The 15907-nt window shown below is 51.8% G+C and overlaps 1 protein-coding gene across 1 annotated transcript; it reads right to left on the reverse strand.

The window, feature by feature from the left end:
• Positions 1-5591: 5591 nt before the first annotated feature.
• On the reverse strand, positions 5592-15869 carry LOC108532399 (sialic acid-binding Ig-like lectin 7). The gene is given in 8 exon segments (XM_017876463.1): positions 5592-6043; positions 10921-11017; positions 11388-11444; positions 11446-11482; positions 12111-12377; positions 13275-13322; positions 13545-13823; positions 15390-15869. Coding segments are annotated over 8 exon segments (1398 nt in total). The 5' UTR covers positions 15820-15869; the 3' UTR covers positions 5592-5860.
• Between the last annotated feature and the right edge of the window lie 38 nt (positions 15870-15907).

A 15907-nucleotide genomic window follows, 5' to 3' on the forward strand; every position in this document is an offset into this window, starting at 1 on the left:
TTGAGGATCCTGATAGAAATCATTCCCTTTCTGGGACAGTAGCTTTGGAGAGGGCTACAGTCATACAGGGACCCAAGGGCATAGAAGATGGAGCAGTGCATAGTCAGAGACCCTCCTGCACCTGCACCGACTCTGGGGCTTCCAGCCGGGATCTCCTATCCTGAGCCAGAGCCCCTGTGGGGAAATGAGGGTCAGTCCAGCCCAGCCCCTTGGCCCCTGTCCCCCAGGCCCACTTTCCTGCCCACAGCAGGGGCAGCAGCAGCTGCAGTGCGAGCTTCTTTAGGGTGAGCCTTGGTGTCACAGGGCCCTCGAAGGGCCCCACAGGAAGCCTGTGGGTAAGATCAGAAAAATAACTGACCACAAAAGAGGACCTTGGCCCCGATGCTGCCAGAGCTGTCAGAGCTCTTGGAGAGTGGCCAATTCTGCTTTCCGGATGGTCTTCAGTGTGGGCTGCACACAGCAGGGAGGCCACGACCCATAGCTGCAGGCTCTCTGCCCACAGTCTTTCCCTCCTGCAGCACCGTGCACACCAGCGAAGCAGGCACTGCCTGGCCATTACAGCTTCTAGGTGCTCGGGAGGGTCAGTCCTGCCAGGGCTGGGACTCAGGAGGGGCTGGTGGAGGAACCACGAGGCACCCAGCTCGAGGAGATGTTCTCTGCAGACTCGGGCATGGCCAACGTGCTCTGTGTCCCTGGGCAGGCCCTGAACATCCACATGTCGGGCCCTAACCATCCTCAGGAGTCACTTGGAGTCCTGTCCCCAGCAAGGAGCTCCTGGTGGTCCACATTGCTCTGGGGCTTCCTCACGTGAGGCCTCGCAGAGAGAGGTCGGGAGCACAGGCTCTGTAGCTGGATGGCTGCTGGCTTGAGCTGGGCTCTGTGAAACCCACGGTGTTGTCTTGGGAAGGGGCTTACCCACTCTGTGCATCATCGGGTGTCCACACTCACGGCGTGTCAGGGATGAACTGTGTCCCCCACAAATTCCTATGCTGAAGTCCTAACCCCCAGCATCTCAGAATGGGACCATATTTAGAGACAGGGACTTATAAAAAGGTAACTAAGTTAAAATGAAGTTGTTAGAGTAGCCTCTCATCCTACATGAGTTGTGTCTTTATTAGAAGGAGTGATTAGGGGCACAGCACTGTGGCTCTGGCCTGTAATCCCAGTGCTTCAGGAGGCTGAGATGGGCAGATGACTTGAGGTCAGGAGTTGGGGACCAGCCTGGCCAACATGGGGAAACCCCATCTCTAGTAAAAATACAAAAATTAGCCGGACATGGTGGTGCATGCCTGTGATCCCAGCTACTTGGGAGGCTGAGGCGGGAGAATCGCTTGAATCCGGAAGACAGAGGCTACAGCGAGCCAAGATCGAGCCACTGCACTCCAGCCTGGGAGACAGAGCAAGGCTCTGTCTCAAAAAAAAAAAAAAAAAAAAAAAAAAAAAAAGGAGTGATTAGTGATTAGGACAAAGACCACGTGGGACACAGGGAGAAGATGCCACCCGCAAGCCACGGAGAGGCCTCAGAAGGAAGCAACGCGACCACAGCTTGGTCTCAGACTTCCAACTTCCAGGAGGGTGGGAAAACAACGGCGTTGTTGAAGCCACTGGGTCTGTGCTCCTTTCTCAAAGCCAAACCGGCAAGCGAGTGCATGGAGGGTCGAGAGGATGCGATGTGTTTCTGTGGCATAGCCAGGTGTGGCCCGCGGTGGGTGCAGAGTCCCACAGGGGGTCTGGGCCGTCTGTAACATGCTCAGAGGATGGAAGGAGCAAAGGGAAGGAGGGCTCCTCACCAGAGAAACCTGTGCTGCTACGCCGCCGCCTCCCGACATCTGCAAGGGCTGCCCCCTCCACCCACACTCATACCTTCGCCTCCCCCAGGAACAGGCAGGGCCTCTCAGCCGCAGCCCCTCCGCTGCCCTGGACCCTTCACAAGTGCCTCCCATCTATGGGGCAGAGCAGCCGGCGTCCGGGGCTGGGTGAGGCGGAGCCTGGAGCGGCACCCGCCCAGGCAGGGAGACAGAGGCGGGCACAGCTGGCGGGGTCCGGGCTGAGCCAGCGGGACACGGGGCTGTGGGAGCCCAGGGGAGAGGGTGAGGATCCGCGGGCAGGTGGGAAGTGAGCCGGAGGTGAGAATGGGCAGGGGCGCGTGAAACGCAAGTTCATCCCAGAGCAGCGAGCAGGGCTCAGTCAAAGGCCGCGGGAGAAACAGCGGTGATTTAAAACAAACAAACAAACAAGCAAACAGCAAAAACTCTGCCTGCAGTGAGCCTGTATCTTAGTGGGGCGGCCACAAAAATATTGTTGAGTAGCAAGAAGTGTTTCGAAAGTGTGCAGTGGGTAAAGTGTGAGAAAATAAAGCAGATTTAATCAAGAGGGACGGAGTCCTCAGGGCTGGCTGGTTTCAAGAGCCAGGAGCCTGATTTCAAGAATGTGGTCAGGAAAGGACCGGCTGAGAAGAAAATTGGCGCCTAAACGTTCCTGGCACCGCCCGCGGCTGCTGATTGGCTCAAGCCCGTAGGCTGGCTCTGGTTCTTCAGCTCCTGATTGGCTCTGGCAGCTGTGCGTCAGCTCAGAGGCACGTGTCCGTGAGGGAAAGCTCCATCTGCCTCGCTGATCGGCTGCGTAGCAGGCACCTGAAGCTGCTGATTGGCTACCAAAGAGGCCTGTGCAGCCACTGTTTGGCTGTGGGGTAGAGGCACAACGTGCCAGGCGAGCGTGGGCTGGGCCCAGGGCGGCAGTGGAGCCTTCACACTGCTTTCTCCGCGCGCTGACAGAGGATACATGGCCTCACAGCAGTGCCTGGCCTGTGGGCGTCCCCTGCAGTCCTCGGCTGCGGAACCTGTATCGGGACTGCGCAAAGTGGGCTTCCAGGAGAGCGGGGCTGCTCTCTCAGTCCGGCGTCCCTCAGTCAGCTGTGCCTTGGAGCGTGGGGCAGCCCAGGCCCGTGAGGCCGCCAGGGTCACCCTCAGGCCCCCGAGGTCTCTGAGCCCCTTGCGGGGTCCAAGACCACTTCTGAATCAGTCACGAGGCAAGACCGCAGACCCTCAGGAGATCACCAGGAGCCTGACGCGCATTCCTCGGCCTCCACCACGCCAGTCACCTGCTCAGCCCGAGGGCAGCCAGCGGCCATCGCCCCAGTGAGGCGCCCGTGAGATGCTGAGGCTGTGACCAGGGCAGCGCCCTACAAGTCAGCGTCAGCCCCCCGGCCAGCCTCAGAGCTTAGAACAGTGTCTGGCACACAGTAGGCCCCATGTGTTTGCTTTTACTCCAAGGACTTTATTACAATGTAAAGGGCTACCATGGGGCTGGCCCCTACTAGGTCCCTGATCATGGCAGATACTCTTATTAAGGTTATTGTTGTGGACACAGCTGCCTTGCCTCGGGCAGGTCTAGGGGTCAGCTCAGGGTGCACAGTGGGGAACCTCCTGGCTGGAGGAGGACCTCATGAGGTGGTACCCAGGACCCCAAAGGGTCAGAAGCACAGCCCCAGGGCCTCCTCCCCTGTCTCTGCAGATGGACCTGACTCTGTGTTGCTGAGGAGCAATCCTGAAAACGTCAATGGCATCGTGACGGCTGAGATCGTCTCCCAGGTGGAAATGGATTGTGTCACCTATTCTTTCCCAGATCTCAAGTACTGCTGGATCCAGAACAGCTCCTTCCTAAACTTCTCTTATGCAAAGTTGAATCTCTTGAGTGTGGTCTGGTAGCAGATAGGCCGTTATCGATGGATGCATGGTGGAGAACCTCGTGACCCAGCTATGTACAGGGACATCAGGATCCAGGCCCCCTGTGAGTGCAGCAGCTTCCCGTCCAGGCTCACACTCTGCACATCTCCTGCCTCCATGCCCTGCTAAGCAGTGCCCACCCTCAGGAGCGCCACCTCCACCCTGCCATGACATGCTCACAACCTCTGGGTGAAATCCTCCAGTCCTCTGAGGTCTGGGTCCAAAGCTGTCTCCTCTGTGAATCCTATGGAGTCCTCAGATCAGAGTTAGGGTGAGCGGCAGGGGGATAAGAGCGGTGAACATTAGCTGTGCACTTACCATGTGCCCGCTGCCATTCTAACCTGTTTGACCCTCACTGTCTCTCTATGGAGAAAGTGAATGTGATTAGCATCACCTCCACTTTACAGGTGAGAAAACTGAGCCCCATGGAGTTTGAGTGTTTTATTCAAGGCTCCTGTGCTAACCCACAGAAGAGGTGGGATTCAACCCTGGGAAGGCCAAACCCACAGCCTGTGCCCTCAGCTGTTCCCCTCAGCTCCCTCCAAGATGAGGAATGAGAAAGATGCAGGGATGGGATGGGATTTTGTCATAGCTCCACGACCATGACACATCTCTACTCCCTACACATTTCACCAAGCTTCTGGCCTTATTCTTGGGCCTCTGATAACAAAAGATGAACAAGCTGCTCTCCCTGCCCCCAGGGGTAATAATAACTAACCTAATTTCCAGAGTTGATGGCATGTCTTATGGCATGACATAACAGTGTGAAATCAATTATTATTATTAACTCTGTCATTGTTGTTACCCCTGGTAATTACGCCAACAGTGTCGACTCCTTCCTCAGCTTCACCCAGCCTCTTTCCCCCACACAATGGCATCTTCCTCCTGCGCCCTTGGAAATCTTAAGGATGTTGAGGACTCTCGGTGCAGAGGTGAAGCCCCCAGACCGTCTCCTCCACCTCCTAGGGTCCCACATGGGGAAGGATTGGGCTTGGACTTGGTGGGAAGTTGGGCCCCTTCACCTCTCTCTACCCAGGACTCTCCCGTGTTTCTTATGGACCTGAGATGTGACTTCTTCCCTGATTTCTCCCCATAGGGCAAATCAGCCTCCATGACTGTCCACCTCAGACCTGAGGACAAGACCAGAAGGGCAAGCAGGTGAGGAGAAGGTGATGGAGAAGGGCTGGGGGGGTCTCCATAGGACCTGTGAAGCTGGAAAGAGTCCAGGGTCTTTCTGGAAAGGACTGACAAGAGAGGGACCCAGCCCAGTCACACCAAGGTCCGGAGATGGGGGCTCCTGGGGGAGGTCTGCAGACCCAATCGGGGCCCTGGGGATGAAATCATGGGCAGCATGGTCATTGGAGGCTCTATTTGCTGATCAGAGCTATGCAGGCTGGGGCAGAACATGCGCAGAGCTGGGCTGTAATTTCAGGCGCCTCCTTTCTCAGCTCTGGCATGTGCAGGTTCTCAGATGCCTTCACCAGAGGCCATGGAGTCAACAGAGATGCTGCGAACTTATGGCTAAGGGGTGCCCAATCAGTGGTTGCTTTACTCAGTGCCAGGTGAGAGAAGATACCTCAGAATCAGGCAGGGATTAAATTCCAGCCCTGCCCTGAGAACCTGAGCGACCTGAACGCAGCCCCAGTGAGGCTCCCTCACCTGTATGCACCATGGAACCATCAAGTCAGCATGATAAGCACATGCATCAGCTCAAATATTTATCTTTTTTTTGTGTGTGTGTGACAACATTTAAACTTCTCTCTTAGCTATTTTGAATTATTCAATACATTACTCTGTCATTTGAAACAACACAGATGAATTTAGAGGATGTTATGTTGAGTGAAATAAGCCAGGCACAGAGAAACAAACACGTTATGATCTCACTATATTTGGAATCTAAAATAGACATCCTCAGAGAAGTAGAGAGGAGAATCATGGGTACCAGAGGCCGGGGCGGGGAGTGTGGACTGATTGGATTGGGAAAGGCAGGCATGCATTTTCAGTTAGATAGGAGGAATAAGCTCTGATGTCCTGTTGCACAGCTTCGAGGGCTGTTAATTCTACAGGAATCGGCCTCAGACTCCTTTACTGGAGGGGTTGTGAACCCTCAAACAAGCCCAAGTCTCTGCAGTTTCTCACTTGGGGATCTTGATCTCTGAATACTCATTGTTGGTTACCTCTTGTCCCCATAGGTCCTGAGGCCCCACCTTTTGGAAGCTGAGGGATGCATACTGGATCTCTCCTTCCTCCTCTGAGGAGGGGGCAGCCAGGCCATGGTGTCGGGGGCTGTCGTCTGCCCAGGACTCAATCAAGGTACCCTGAATGGAGAGAGAGAAGGGAGTCAGAGCAGAGCAGTGGAAATAGGATAAGGCAGGGAGAGTCACAAGTTGTTTGATTGGTTGGTTGGTTTGGATATATTGCTCTGTATAGAATTAAACTTCATGAGTTCCTGCCTCTATCCCATGTTCATATTATAGAAATCTCCTTCATTTATACTTTCCTGCAATATTTAACCCTTAATGAGCACCTCGTTTGGTGTTTATTAATCTTATTAACTTCCTACAACAACCCCATGAGGAAAGCAGCGTGCCCAAACTCCCTGTTATGCCAGGACCCAATCCAGTCCATCCCTTCTGACCCCAAAGCCTAGAGTCCTGCTGAGGCCCTCTGTATGTGAGGCCCTGAGCCAGGTGCTGGATGGACTGTGGTGGACACAGTAGTGTTGGCCCTGACCTCCTGAAGCTCACTTTTTAATTGAGGGAAGTTGGCAAAAATGACTGTCAAACAAATGAATATCTATGTGTGAATTATAAGATGCACAGGAAGAGGGTGAGAGAGAATTACAGGGCCTTGATTTGGATGGGGCAGCTGCCCGTAGGAAGCTCACAGTTTGGTGGTGTGGGGAAGACAAGTCAATCAAAGAAATTACATCCCTCTGGTAAGAAGTATAACCGCTCCCCAAAATGTCTGTGCCCTAATCCCCTGAAACCTATGAATCTGTTACCTTACATTGCTAAAGGGACTTTACAGATGGAACTAGGTTAAGGGTACTGAGATGAGGAGGTTATCCTGGATTATTTGGGTGGGCCCAGTGGAATCACAGGAGTCCTTATAAGTAAAAGGAGGATGGCAGGGAGAGATGGGAAGATGCCAGGCTACTTACCTTGCAAACAGAGGAAAGGACTTGAGCCAAGGAATGCAGGTGCCTCTAGAGGCCAGAAAGTGTGAGAAATTGCATCCTCCCCTGGAGCCTCCAGAAGGAACCAGCCCTGCCTGCCAATGCCTTGATTTTGGCCCAGTGACACCCATTTTGGGCTTGTGACCTTCAGAACTTCAATCCATGTGTGTTGTTTGAAGCCAGGAAATGTGTGGTAATTTATCACAGCAGCCACAGGAAACTAATACAGACTCACACAGCAGAGGGTGACAGAGGCTGCCTGGGAGGGTCCTCCTTCATCACAGCCCTTCCCTACTGCTCCCCTGTGCAGAGGATGCTCCATGGAACTGTCAGTGATTTTGCTTGCCAGATTCTCTCTTGATTACTCAAATTAATATTCACACACATACCACATCTAAGCACTGCTATTATCAAGGTCACCGTGACTGCCAGTTGGCTGAGTCTAAATGTCCATCTTGCAGTCTTCTCCTTCCTGGACTTTGCAGCAGCAGAGGACCCAGCTGCTCACCTTCCCTACACAGAGGCCTTCTTGACTCAACTACAGGGCATTGTGCTTTTCTGGGTCCACCTTACCTTCTTGGCAACCTCTTTGCCAATTGCTCCAGGTCTCCCTGACCTTAAATATCAGAGCAGCCCTGGGCTCTTTTCTTCTTTACCTTTACCTTGGGATCTCATCCACTGTGTTGGCTTCACGTCATCAACAGGCTGATGACTCCCAAATCTATACCCCCAGCCCACTCTTCTCTCCTGACTATAGTCTTTGATCCAGTGGTATAATTCAAACCCCCACGTTCTTGTCTAAAGACACACAAAACTCAGCCTATTCAATCTGAACTCCTCCTTTTCTTTCCCAAATCTCTTTCTCCTGCAATCTTTTCAGCCTCAATGATTGGCACCTCCGTTCTTTCCACTGCTCAGAGCAAAAATCTGGAAGTAATTCTTGCTCCCTTTCTGTGGCTCACATTCTAATTCCAATTAATTAACAAATTCCAGTAGGTTCCACTGCAGAATTCATCTGGGAGACAGTCATGTCCACCACTGCTGCTATCTTGGTTCCAGCCAACACCACCTTCTGCCTGGGATGTTCACCAGCCTCCTCTCTAGCTCCTATGCTCTGCCCTTCCCCTGCCACACACACGGTCTCTTCTGCACACAGTGGCCAGAGGAATCCCATGAAAATGAAAGTTGATCATGTCCTTCTGCTCAAAACTCTCCAAATGCTCACAGTAGCCTGTGCAGTCAGACATGATTCATACACAGGTTCAACTCCTCCAAAGTCATTTCCTGCTCTCGGTCCTGCCTCCCTCTGTCTAATCACACAGGTGTTCTATGGCTCCTCTCCTCTCCTATTCCTGTGCCTGAGCCTCGCTTTGCTCTTCCTTCTGCCTGGAAGGCTCTTCAGTCACACAATAAATGTCAGATCTGAGCCTCCTTCTGTTCCTACTGAAACTATTCCCAAATGCTGAGGAAGACTGACCCTTCCCCAGCTCATTCTATGAGGCCAGTATCATCCTGATACCAAAATCTGGCAAAGACACGACAAAAGAAGAAAACATCAGGCCAATATCCTTGATGACCCTTGATGCAAAATTCCTCAACAAAATACTTGCAAACTGAATCCATCAGCACATCAAAAGGCTAATCCACCATGATCAAGTTGGCTTCATGTTGGTTCAACATACACAAATCAATAAATGTGATGCACCACACAAACAGAACTAAAGACGAAAACACATGATTATCTCAATAGATGCAGAAAAGGCTTTTGATAAAATTCAACATCGCTTCATGTTAAAAACTCTCAGTAAACTAGGTATAGAAGGAACATATCTCAAAATAATAAGGGCTATCTATGATGAACCCACAGCCAACATCATATTGAATATGGAAAAGCTGAAAGCATTCCCCTTGAAAGCCAGCACAAGACAAGGATGCCCTCTCTCACCACTCCTATTTAACATAATATTGGAAATTCTGGACAGAGCAATCAGGCAAGAGAAAGAAATAAAGAGCATCCAAATAGGAAGAGAGGAATTTATTCCTCCTTACAGATGATATGATTCTATATCTAGAAAACCTCATAGTCCCAGTCCAAAAGCTTCTTAAATGATAAATAACTTCAGCAAAGTTTTGAGATACAAAATCAATATAGAAAAATCACTAGTATTTCTATACACCAGGAACAACCAAGGCAAGAGTCACATTAGGAACACAATCCCATTCACAACTGCCACAAAAAGAATAAAATTTTTAGAAATACAGCTAACCAGGGAGGTGAAATAACTCTACAATGAGAATTACAAAACACTGCTCAAAGAAATCAAAGGTGACACAAATGGAAAAATATACTATGCTCATGGATAAGAAGAATAAAAATCATAAAAATGGCCATAGTGCCCAAAGAAATGTACACATTCAATGCTATTTCTATCAAGCTACCAATGAGATTCTTCACAGAACTAGAAAAAAACAATTTTAAAATTTACATGAAACCAAAAAAGTGCCCAAATAGCCAAGGCAATCCTAAGCAAAAAGAAAAGTTGGAGGTATCACATTACCCAAATTTAAACTATACTACAAGGATACAGTAAGCAAAACAGCATGGTACTGGTACAAAAACAGACACATAGACCAATAGAACAGAATAGAGAGCCCAGAAATAAAGCCACACACCTACAACCATTTGATCTTCAACAAAGCTGACAAAAACAAGACATGGGGAAAGGACTCCTGATTCAATAAATGGTGCTGGGATAACTGTCTAGCCACATGCAGAAGATTGAGTGGGACTGCCTCCTTATACCACATACAAAAATCACTCAAGATGGGTTAAAAACTTAAATGTAAAACCCAAAACTATAAAAACTCTGGAAGACAATGTAGGCGATACCATTCAGGACCTATAAACAGGCAAAGATTTCATGACAAAGATGCCAAAAGCAAACACAACAAAAGCAAAAATTGACAAATGGGATCTAATTAAACTTAAGAGCTTCTGCACAGCAAAAGAAGCTATCAACAGAGTAAACCACCTACAGAATGGGAGAAAATATTTGCAAACTGTGCATCAGACAAAGGTCTAATATCCGGCATCTATAAGGAACGTAAACAAATTTATAAGAGAAAAACAACCCCATTAAAAAGTGAGCAAAGGGCATGAACAGATACTTTTCTAAAGAAGACGTATATGGGGCCAACAAACATGAGAAAAAGCTCAATATCACTGATCACTAGAGAGGTGCAAATCAGAACCACAATGAAATACCATCTCATAACTGCAGGGCTGCAGTTATGAAGTTTGGGCTTTTTCTCTAGGTTAGAGCTTGTCAAACTAGAGCCCTTGGGACAAATTCTACCCACTGCTTGTTTTTATAAGTAAAGTTTTATTGGCACACAGCCAGCTAATCATTTACACATGGTCTATGGCTAATTTCCTGCTACAACAGTAGAGTTGAGGAGCTGCAATGAGACTGTGTAGCCCAGAAAGCCAAAAATATTTCCTATCTGGCCTTTCCAGATAGTGTTTTCTGGCTTCTGCTCTAGACAGTGTTGGGGGTGGGAACAACCATCCAAATGCAAAGAAACTGGTCAGTGATGGCTTCTGAACGATTCCTCCCATCGGGGCAAGGGACACAATAGGCAGGGAGGTCAGGAAGTCCAAGACAGAGATCCTCAGTCCTCAGCATTGAAAGGGTTTAGGATTCGTGGGGGTGGGAGCAATGCTAGCCATTCTTAGGGAGGAAAAATGCACAAGATTTGGTGAATGTGGGGCCATAGAGAAGAAAGGAAGAACAGAGAGGAGATAATTCTTTCTCCATGCCTGGCCTGAGAGAAAGTAGGTAGGAGGGACTGTCATACAGTCAGCAAGATGGGGAATCCTTCAGGAGAAGCTGGCTGGTGGGAAGGAGGAGGAGGTGAGGAGAAAATTTTGGCCATGATGAGCAGAGAAATCCTGGAGGCCATCCGTGGGAGATGTCCAAGCTGGATGCTGGGTGTGGAGACGTCCATATCACTCACCTGAGAGGCTGAGCCCCTGATGGCATTTGCATCCTCCATGCCTGTATCGCCCATGCCCGCTGCTGGCCTTGCTGATTTCTTCCTGCAGGACCTTACTCTAAGTGAAGAGACCAGAGAGCCTTTCAGTGTGGTCAGATCGGGGTGCAGTGGGCAGACCAACCTCTGCCCTGTATTTCCTACTGGGGGGCCAGAGGGGTAACTGAGATGGGAGGGGAGTGGTCCAGTCCCAGAGGCCCCAGTGTTGAAAACAGAGGCTCCTGCCTCCTGGATGGTGAGGCCCGAGGTTCACCACAGATGTGGAGCCCCACAAACAAGGGCGCTCTTGAAATTCTCGCCGTGCACCCGTGAGCTCATTCTTGCCCCAAGCTCTTGACCCATGCAGGCCCTTCCAGCTCTGGCTTCAGGGATTCTGCTACCAGCCCGCCCTCCCCCAGGACTCTCCCTCCTTCCCCAGGGTCAGTGCTCACACAGTGAAGATGATGCAGAAGGAGAGGAAGACCAGGACTGTGGCTCCAGCTCCCCGACCGCCCCAGCATCACTCCTGATATAGGCCTCATTTTGCCTGAGGATGGATTGGAATTGTTTTGGGGATCCCACTCCAAGAACTGGGTCTCTTCTCCTCCCACTTCCTGTAGGGCCCCCACTTGGGTACCCTAATCCACCTTCCCAGAAACAAAGAGCAAGAATGGGAGGGAGGAGGAAGGAACCACTCTTGCGGTCACTGAGGCATGAGAGTGGTGAGTGCAGCCTGCCTGCATTTGAAATTTTGATTTGTATTCACTGTCAAATTATTTTGCAACAATTTTTATTTTTTAAAAAAGATAATCACATCCAATATTATTTCACCTGCTTGCTGAGTTGTTTTATTTTTTGTTTTTTAGTTGTGTGCCCAAAGGTGAGTGCCTTGCTTGTGTCACCCTAGTTCAGGCACTGGAAAGCAAGGCGCTTGTCTCCCCAAACACACCTGTCCAGGCCCCAGCTCCTCCCCTCCAAGACCCACTCCTCCCCTCTTCCTGCTTCATACACCTTTCCTGGCAGGGAGAGGACAGTGATGCTCTGGGTTGTGGGGAAGTTCCAGGTCTCACAGCTGAGCACAGACCAGATTTGAGCTCCCCCTTGAAGTTCAGGAGCACTGGGTGGACCATGAGGATGAGGCACATGTGTTCTCCTCCAGCCCCTCTCTTACCCACCTGTGTACTCCTGTTGCAGGGAGAGGCTCAGGGAAATGTGTTGGGAGCCCAGAGAGTTCTGAGCTTGACAGGTGAATTCCCCTTCATCTCCCAGGTGCACTCGCAGCTCCAATACCAGAGGGTTCGAGGGCTGTGAGGGGTACAGGGTCAGGCTCCTCCGGGTCCAGCTCAGCCTGGCAGGGGGATTGCTGTCAACAGCACAGACCAAGCGCAGTGACTGGCCCTCTAGGACTGAAAGAGATGAGCTGTTCCCCAGAGCTGTGGAGGCTGTAGAGAAAAAGTTGGAGGGTCAAAGAGACAAAGTGATTGAAACAGGGAGGAAGGATACAGAATGAGACTGGGGAATGGAACAGATAGTGATGTAGGCTGGTGCAGGGACATACTTACGTTCACCACTCACTGCTGGGAATGTAAACGTGCCCACCTTTAATTGAGAACAACTTCGCCACATCTTTCAAAATCAGAAAGAACATATGACACTGGTAAATTTTGCTTTTAGGAATTTATCCCATACACTTATACGTTCCTTGGGGAGTAGATACAACATTGTTCATTGCAGTGTTGGTGCCGTAGGATAAAATTAGTACCATGATCTTCCATTAGGAGATGCCACAAAATCAGAGACTATTCAGACAGTGGAATCACACACAGCCCTAGAGGAGGGGGCGAACAGTCTCACTACTGACGTCAAACCACCTCTGAGATCCTCCAGGTGCACAAACCAAGGCTCAGGGCAGCCTAGCAGACCCTGGTTGATTCTGTGGACATATTTTGCTGTGAATTTTAAATTTTTGCCCACGTGATTATGGCATGTATCCAAAAGAATGTAGCTCAAAACTACTGGGTAAAATAAAAAGACGAGGTAGGTGGCGTATTCAGGAGATGGAAGATAAGAGGCCCAAAGCATGCTCCTGCTGTGTGTATTTCCCCCGTCCTTGCTGCAGGGCTGAGGAGGGTGTGTGTGCAGGAGTCTAAGGGGAGTGGAGGGGAAGAAGACAGGTGCTCAGGTGGCCACAGAGGCTAAGGATGGGGAGGGGGCCTGGGTTCAGCTACAAGGGAGCCTCAGATCACCAGGGTGAGTCAGAATGAGGAGGGACCTGGCCTTGCCCTGAACTGAAGGCCCTGCCCGCCCCCCCCCCCCCAAGGGAAGGGGTTCCATCCTACCTGTGCCTTCTCCTTGGAAGACAGTCACAGTCAAGTTCTGAGGAGGGTCTGGGACAGAAAGACACGGAGACCCGCATCACTGTGAGGCCTGGGGACACTGGCCCTATCTCCCTAAGAGCTGCATAAATGGGGAAGGTGGGGCCAGTGTCCTCCCGATCCCACAACCAGCCCAGATTCCGGGACCCAGCACCCAGTGTCGAGCACTGACCCCATCCTCTGCCCTCAGGGACATCCCCCCACCATTAGGGACTGTCCTGGCTGAGCACTCACAGGGCACATTGAGTCGGATGGTCCTATTCGTGGTCACGCCGGCCCCAGGCAAGGTCACCTGACAGGTGACACTGGTGCCGTGGTCCTGGGGCTGTGGGATGAGGGTGAGTACCGAGGAGCGGGTGGTGGACGGGTGTGGGGGGAACACGGAGGTCCCCATCCAGGAGATCACAGGGGGCGTTCCCAGCTCACAGGCCCAGGGCACAGAGCAGGTCAGATTCTGGAGGCAGCCAGACTCCAGGGTACCAAGGATGAGGATGTTGGGCCTGTGTGTTAGGGCTGGTGAAGAGAGAGGGACTCAGGATCAGGACGGAGGATCCATGGTGCAGCCCTGGGGGAAGCTCAGGCTCTGGTTCAGCCTCTGCCCTGAGCCCAACTTGCTTCACCCTCAGCCCTCTCCCAGGTCAGGGACCCCATCCCAGCCTTTCCCTGCCACCCCCATGACCTTTCCTGGAGCCCGTGCCTTATCTATCACATTCACAGACAGCTGCTTTGTTTTGTAATTCCATCTTATCCGTCCTCTCTCCACCTGGAAATAGTAGTTCCCCAAATCCCCCTTCCTGGCATCTCTGATGCTCAGGGAGCAGTTTTTGGTCTTCAGGTCCCCAAGGAGGTGGAATCAGTGGAATCAGCCTCATGTCTCCTGCACTTTTCTATTTTTGATGTTTGTGGCCACTGGATTATTCCATTGTATGTTGATCCGTTTCTTGAACCAGCAGCCATGGACAGGGCTACAGTCAGTCCAGTAGTAATGGGGGTAAAGGACACTGCAGGGCATAGAGACACACAGGCCCTCCTGCACCATCACCGACTCCGGCACCTCCAGCCTGTATCTTGACTGGGATGCTGTGGGAAAATGAGGCTCAGCCCAGCCCCCACTGTCCCTCTCTTCATTTGCCCACAGGAGAGGCAGCAGCATCTCTGAGACAGAGGGTTCCTGGGCTCCCTGTGTGAGCAGAGAAGGGAGAGGCAGAGGAGGGGCAGGGCTGTGGAACCCACAGGGGGCTGGAGACCTCAGCCCTGCACAGAAGAGAAACTTCAAACCCACACGCTATAGGACCTGGTTCCTTCTGCACAGAGTGAAGGAAACCCTAAAGCTCAGAGACCCTAGAGACCCACCCAGGGAGGAGCCGAGACTGTGTCCCACCTCCTACCTCTGGGCTTCCCTGGAGCACCAGGGCCTGCACCAGACACATGGGTCCTGCCCTCCCGGACTCTGGACCATCATGGAGGTCCCTTCTGTCTTTTGAGTGTCTAAATGTGGATCTCTGAAGACCTTGGGGCATAAAAGACGGAGGGGCCCTGTGCTGAGTCCCCTCGCCCAGGCTCAGGTGCCTCTGCTGCCCTTGGTTTGCACCAGGAAATTGTCCTTCCTTTGGCTGACGTGAGAGAGTCACAGGGTTGTGTAGACCTAAGGTTCTCCGCTGGGGAGGACTTAATCCCCCAGGAGGTTTGACAATGTGTGGAGATAATTGTTATTGTCCCACTGCATGGGTGGGGCGGGTGCTTCTGGCATCTGGTGGGGAGAGGCCTGGGATGCTGCTAAACCCCTGCCATGCCCAGGACAGGCCCCGAAACTAGGAGTCATGCGGCCCCACATGCCACAATGCCAGTGTCAGAGCAGGATGAGGATATCAGGTCTGTGGGTCAGGGCTGGTGAGGGGAGGGCTTGCAGGATCAGGAGGGGCATTCGAGGTGTGGTCCTGGAGAAGCTCAGGCTCTGGTCCAGCCCCTCCCCTGAGTTTATCACCCCCAGCTCCCTCCCAGGACATGTGTCCCATCCCAGCCATGCCCTAAAGCCCCCGTCACATTTGTCTTTGGCCTCTCATGGAGCCCATGCCTTACCTGTCACAAGCACAGACAGCGGGTAATGCATATAATTCCATTTTGTCTTTCCTGTCTCCACACGAAAGAAGTACATCCCTGCATCACTGCTTCTGGCATCTCTGATGCTCAGGGTGCAATTCTTGGTCTGTGGGTCCCCAAGGAGGTGGAATCGGTCCCGAGTCTCCTCCCGCACTGCTCGAGCTGGGTTGTTTGTGGCCACTGGAGCGTCCAAGTATATTTCATCCCCTGCCTGGAACCAGTAGCCATGAACTGGGTCAGAGTCAGTCTGGCTGTCCCCTGGGTAGGAGAAGGAGCAGCGCACATGGACACACAGGCCCTCCTGCACCGTTACAGACCTCTGCATTGTCAGTGGGTAATCCTTCCAGTTACTCCTCTGTCCCTCCACCCTCTCCCTCCCCCAGAGCAGGGGCAGCAGCAGCAGCAGCATGTCTGGGGTTGGAGGTGCCAGGGCCGCCAGGGAACGTCTGTTCCTCAGGGTTCTTGTCTCAGAAAGTGAGGGCTCAAGACTTAGAAGA

The sequence above is a fragment of the Rhinopithecus bieti genome, unplaced genomic scaffold, assembly GCF_001698545.2.
Source record: "Rhinopithecus bieti isolate Rb0 unplaced genomic scaffold, ASM169854v2 scaffold_10264, whole genome shotgun sequence".
Lineage (NCBI taxonomy): Eukaryota > Metazoa > Chordata > Mammalia > Primates > Cercopithecidae > Rhinopithecus > Rhinopithecus bieti.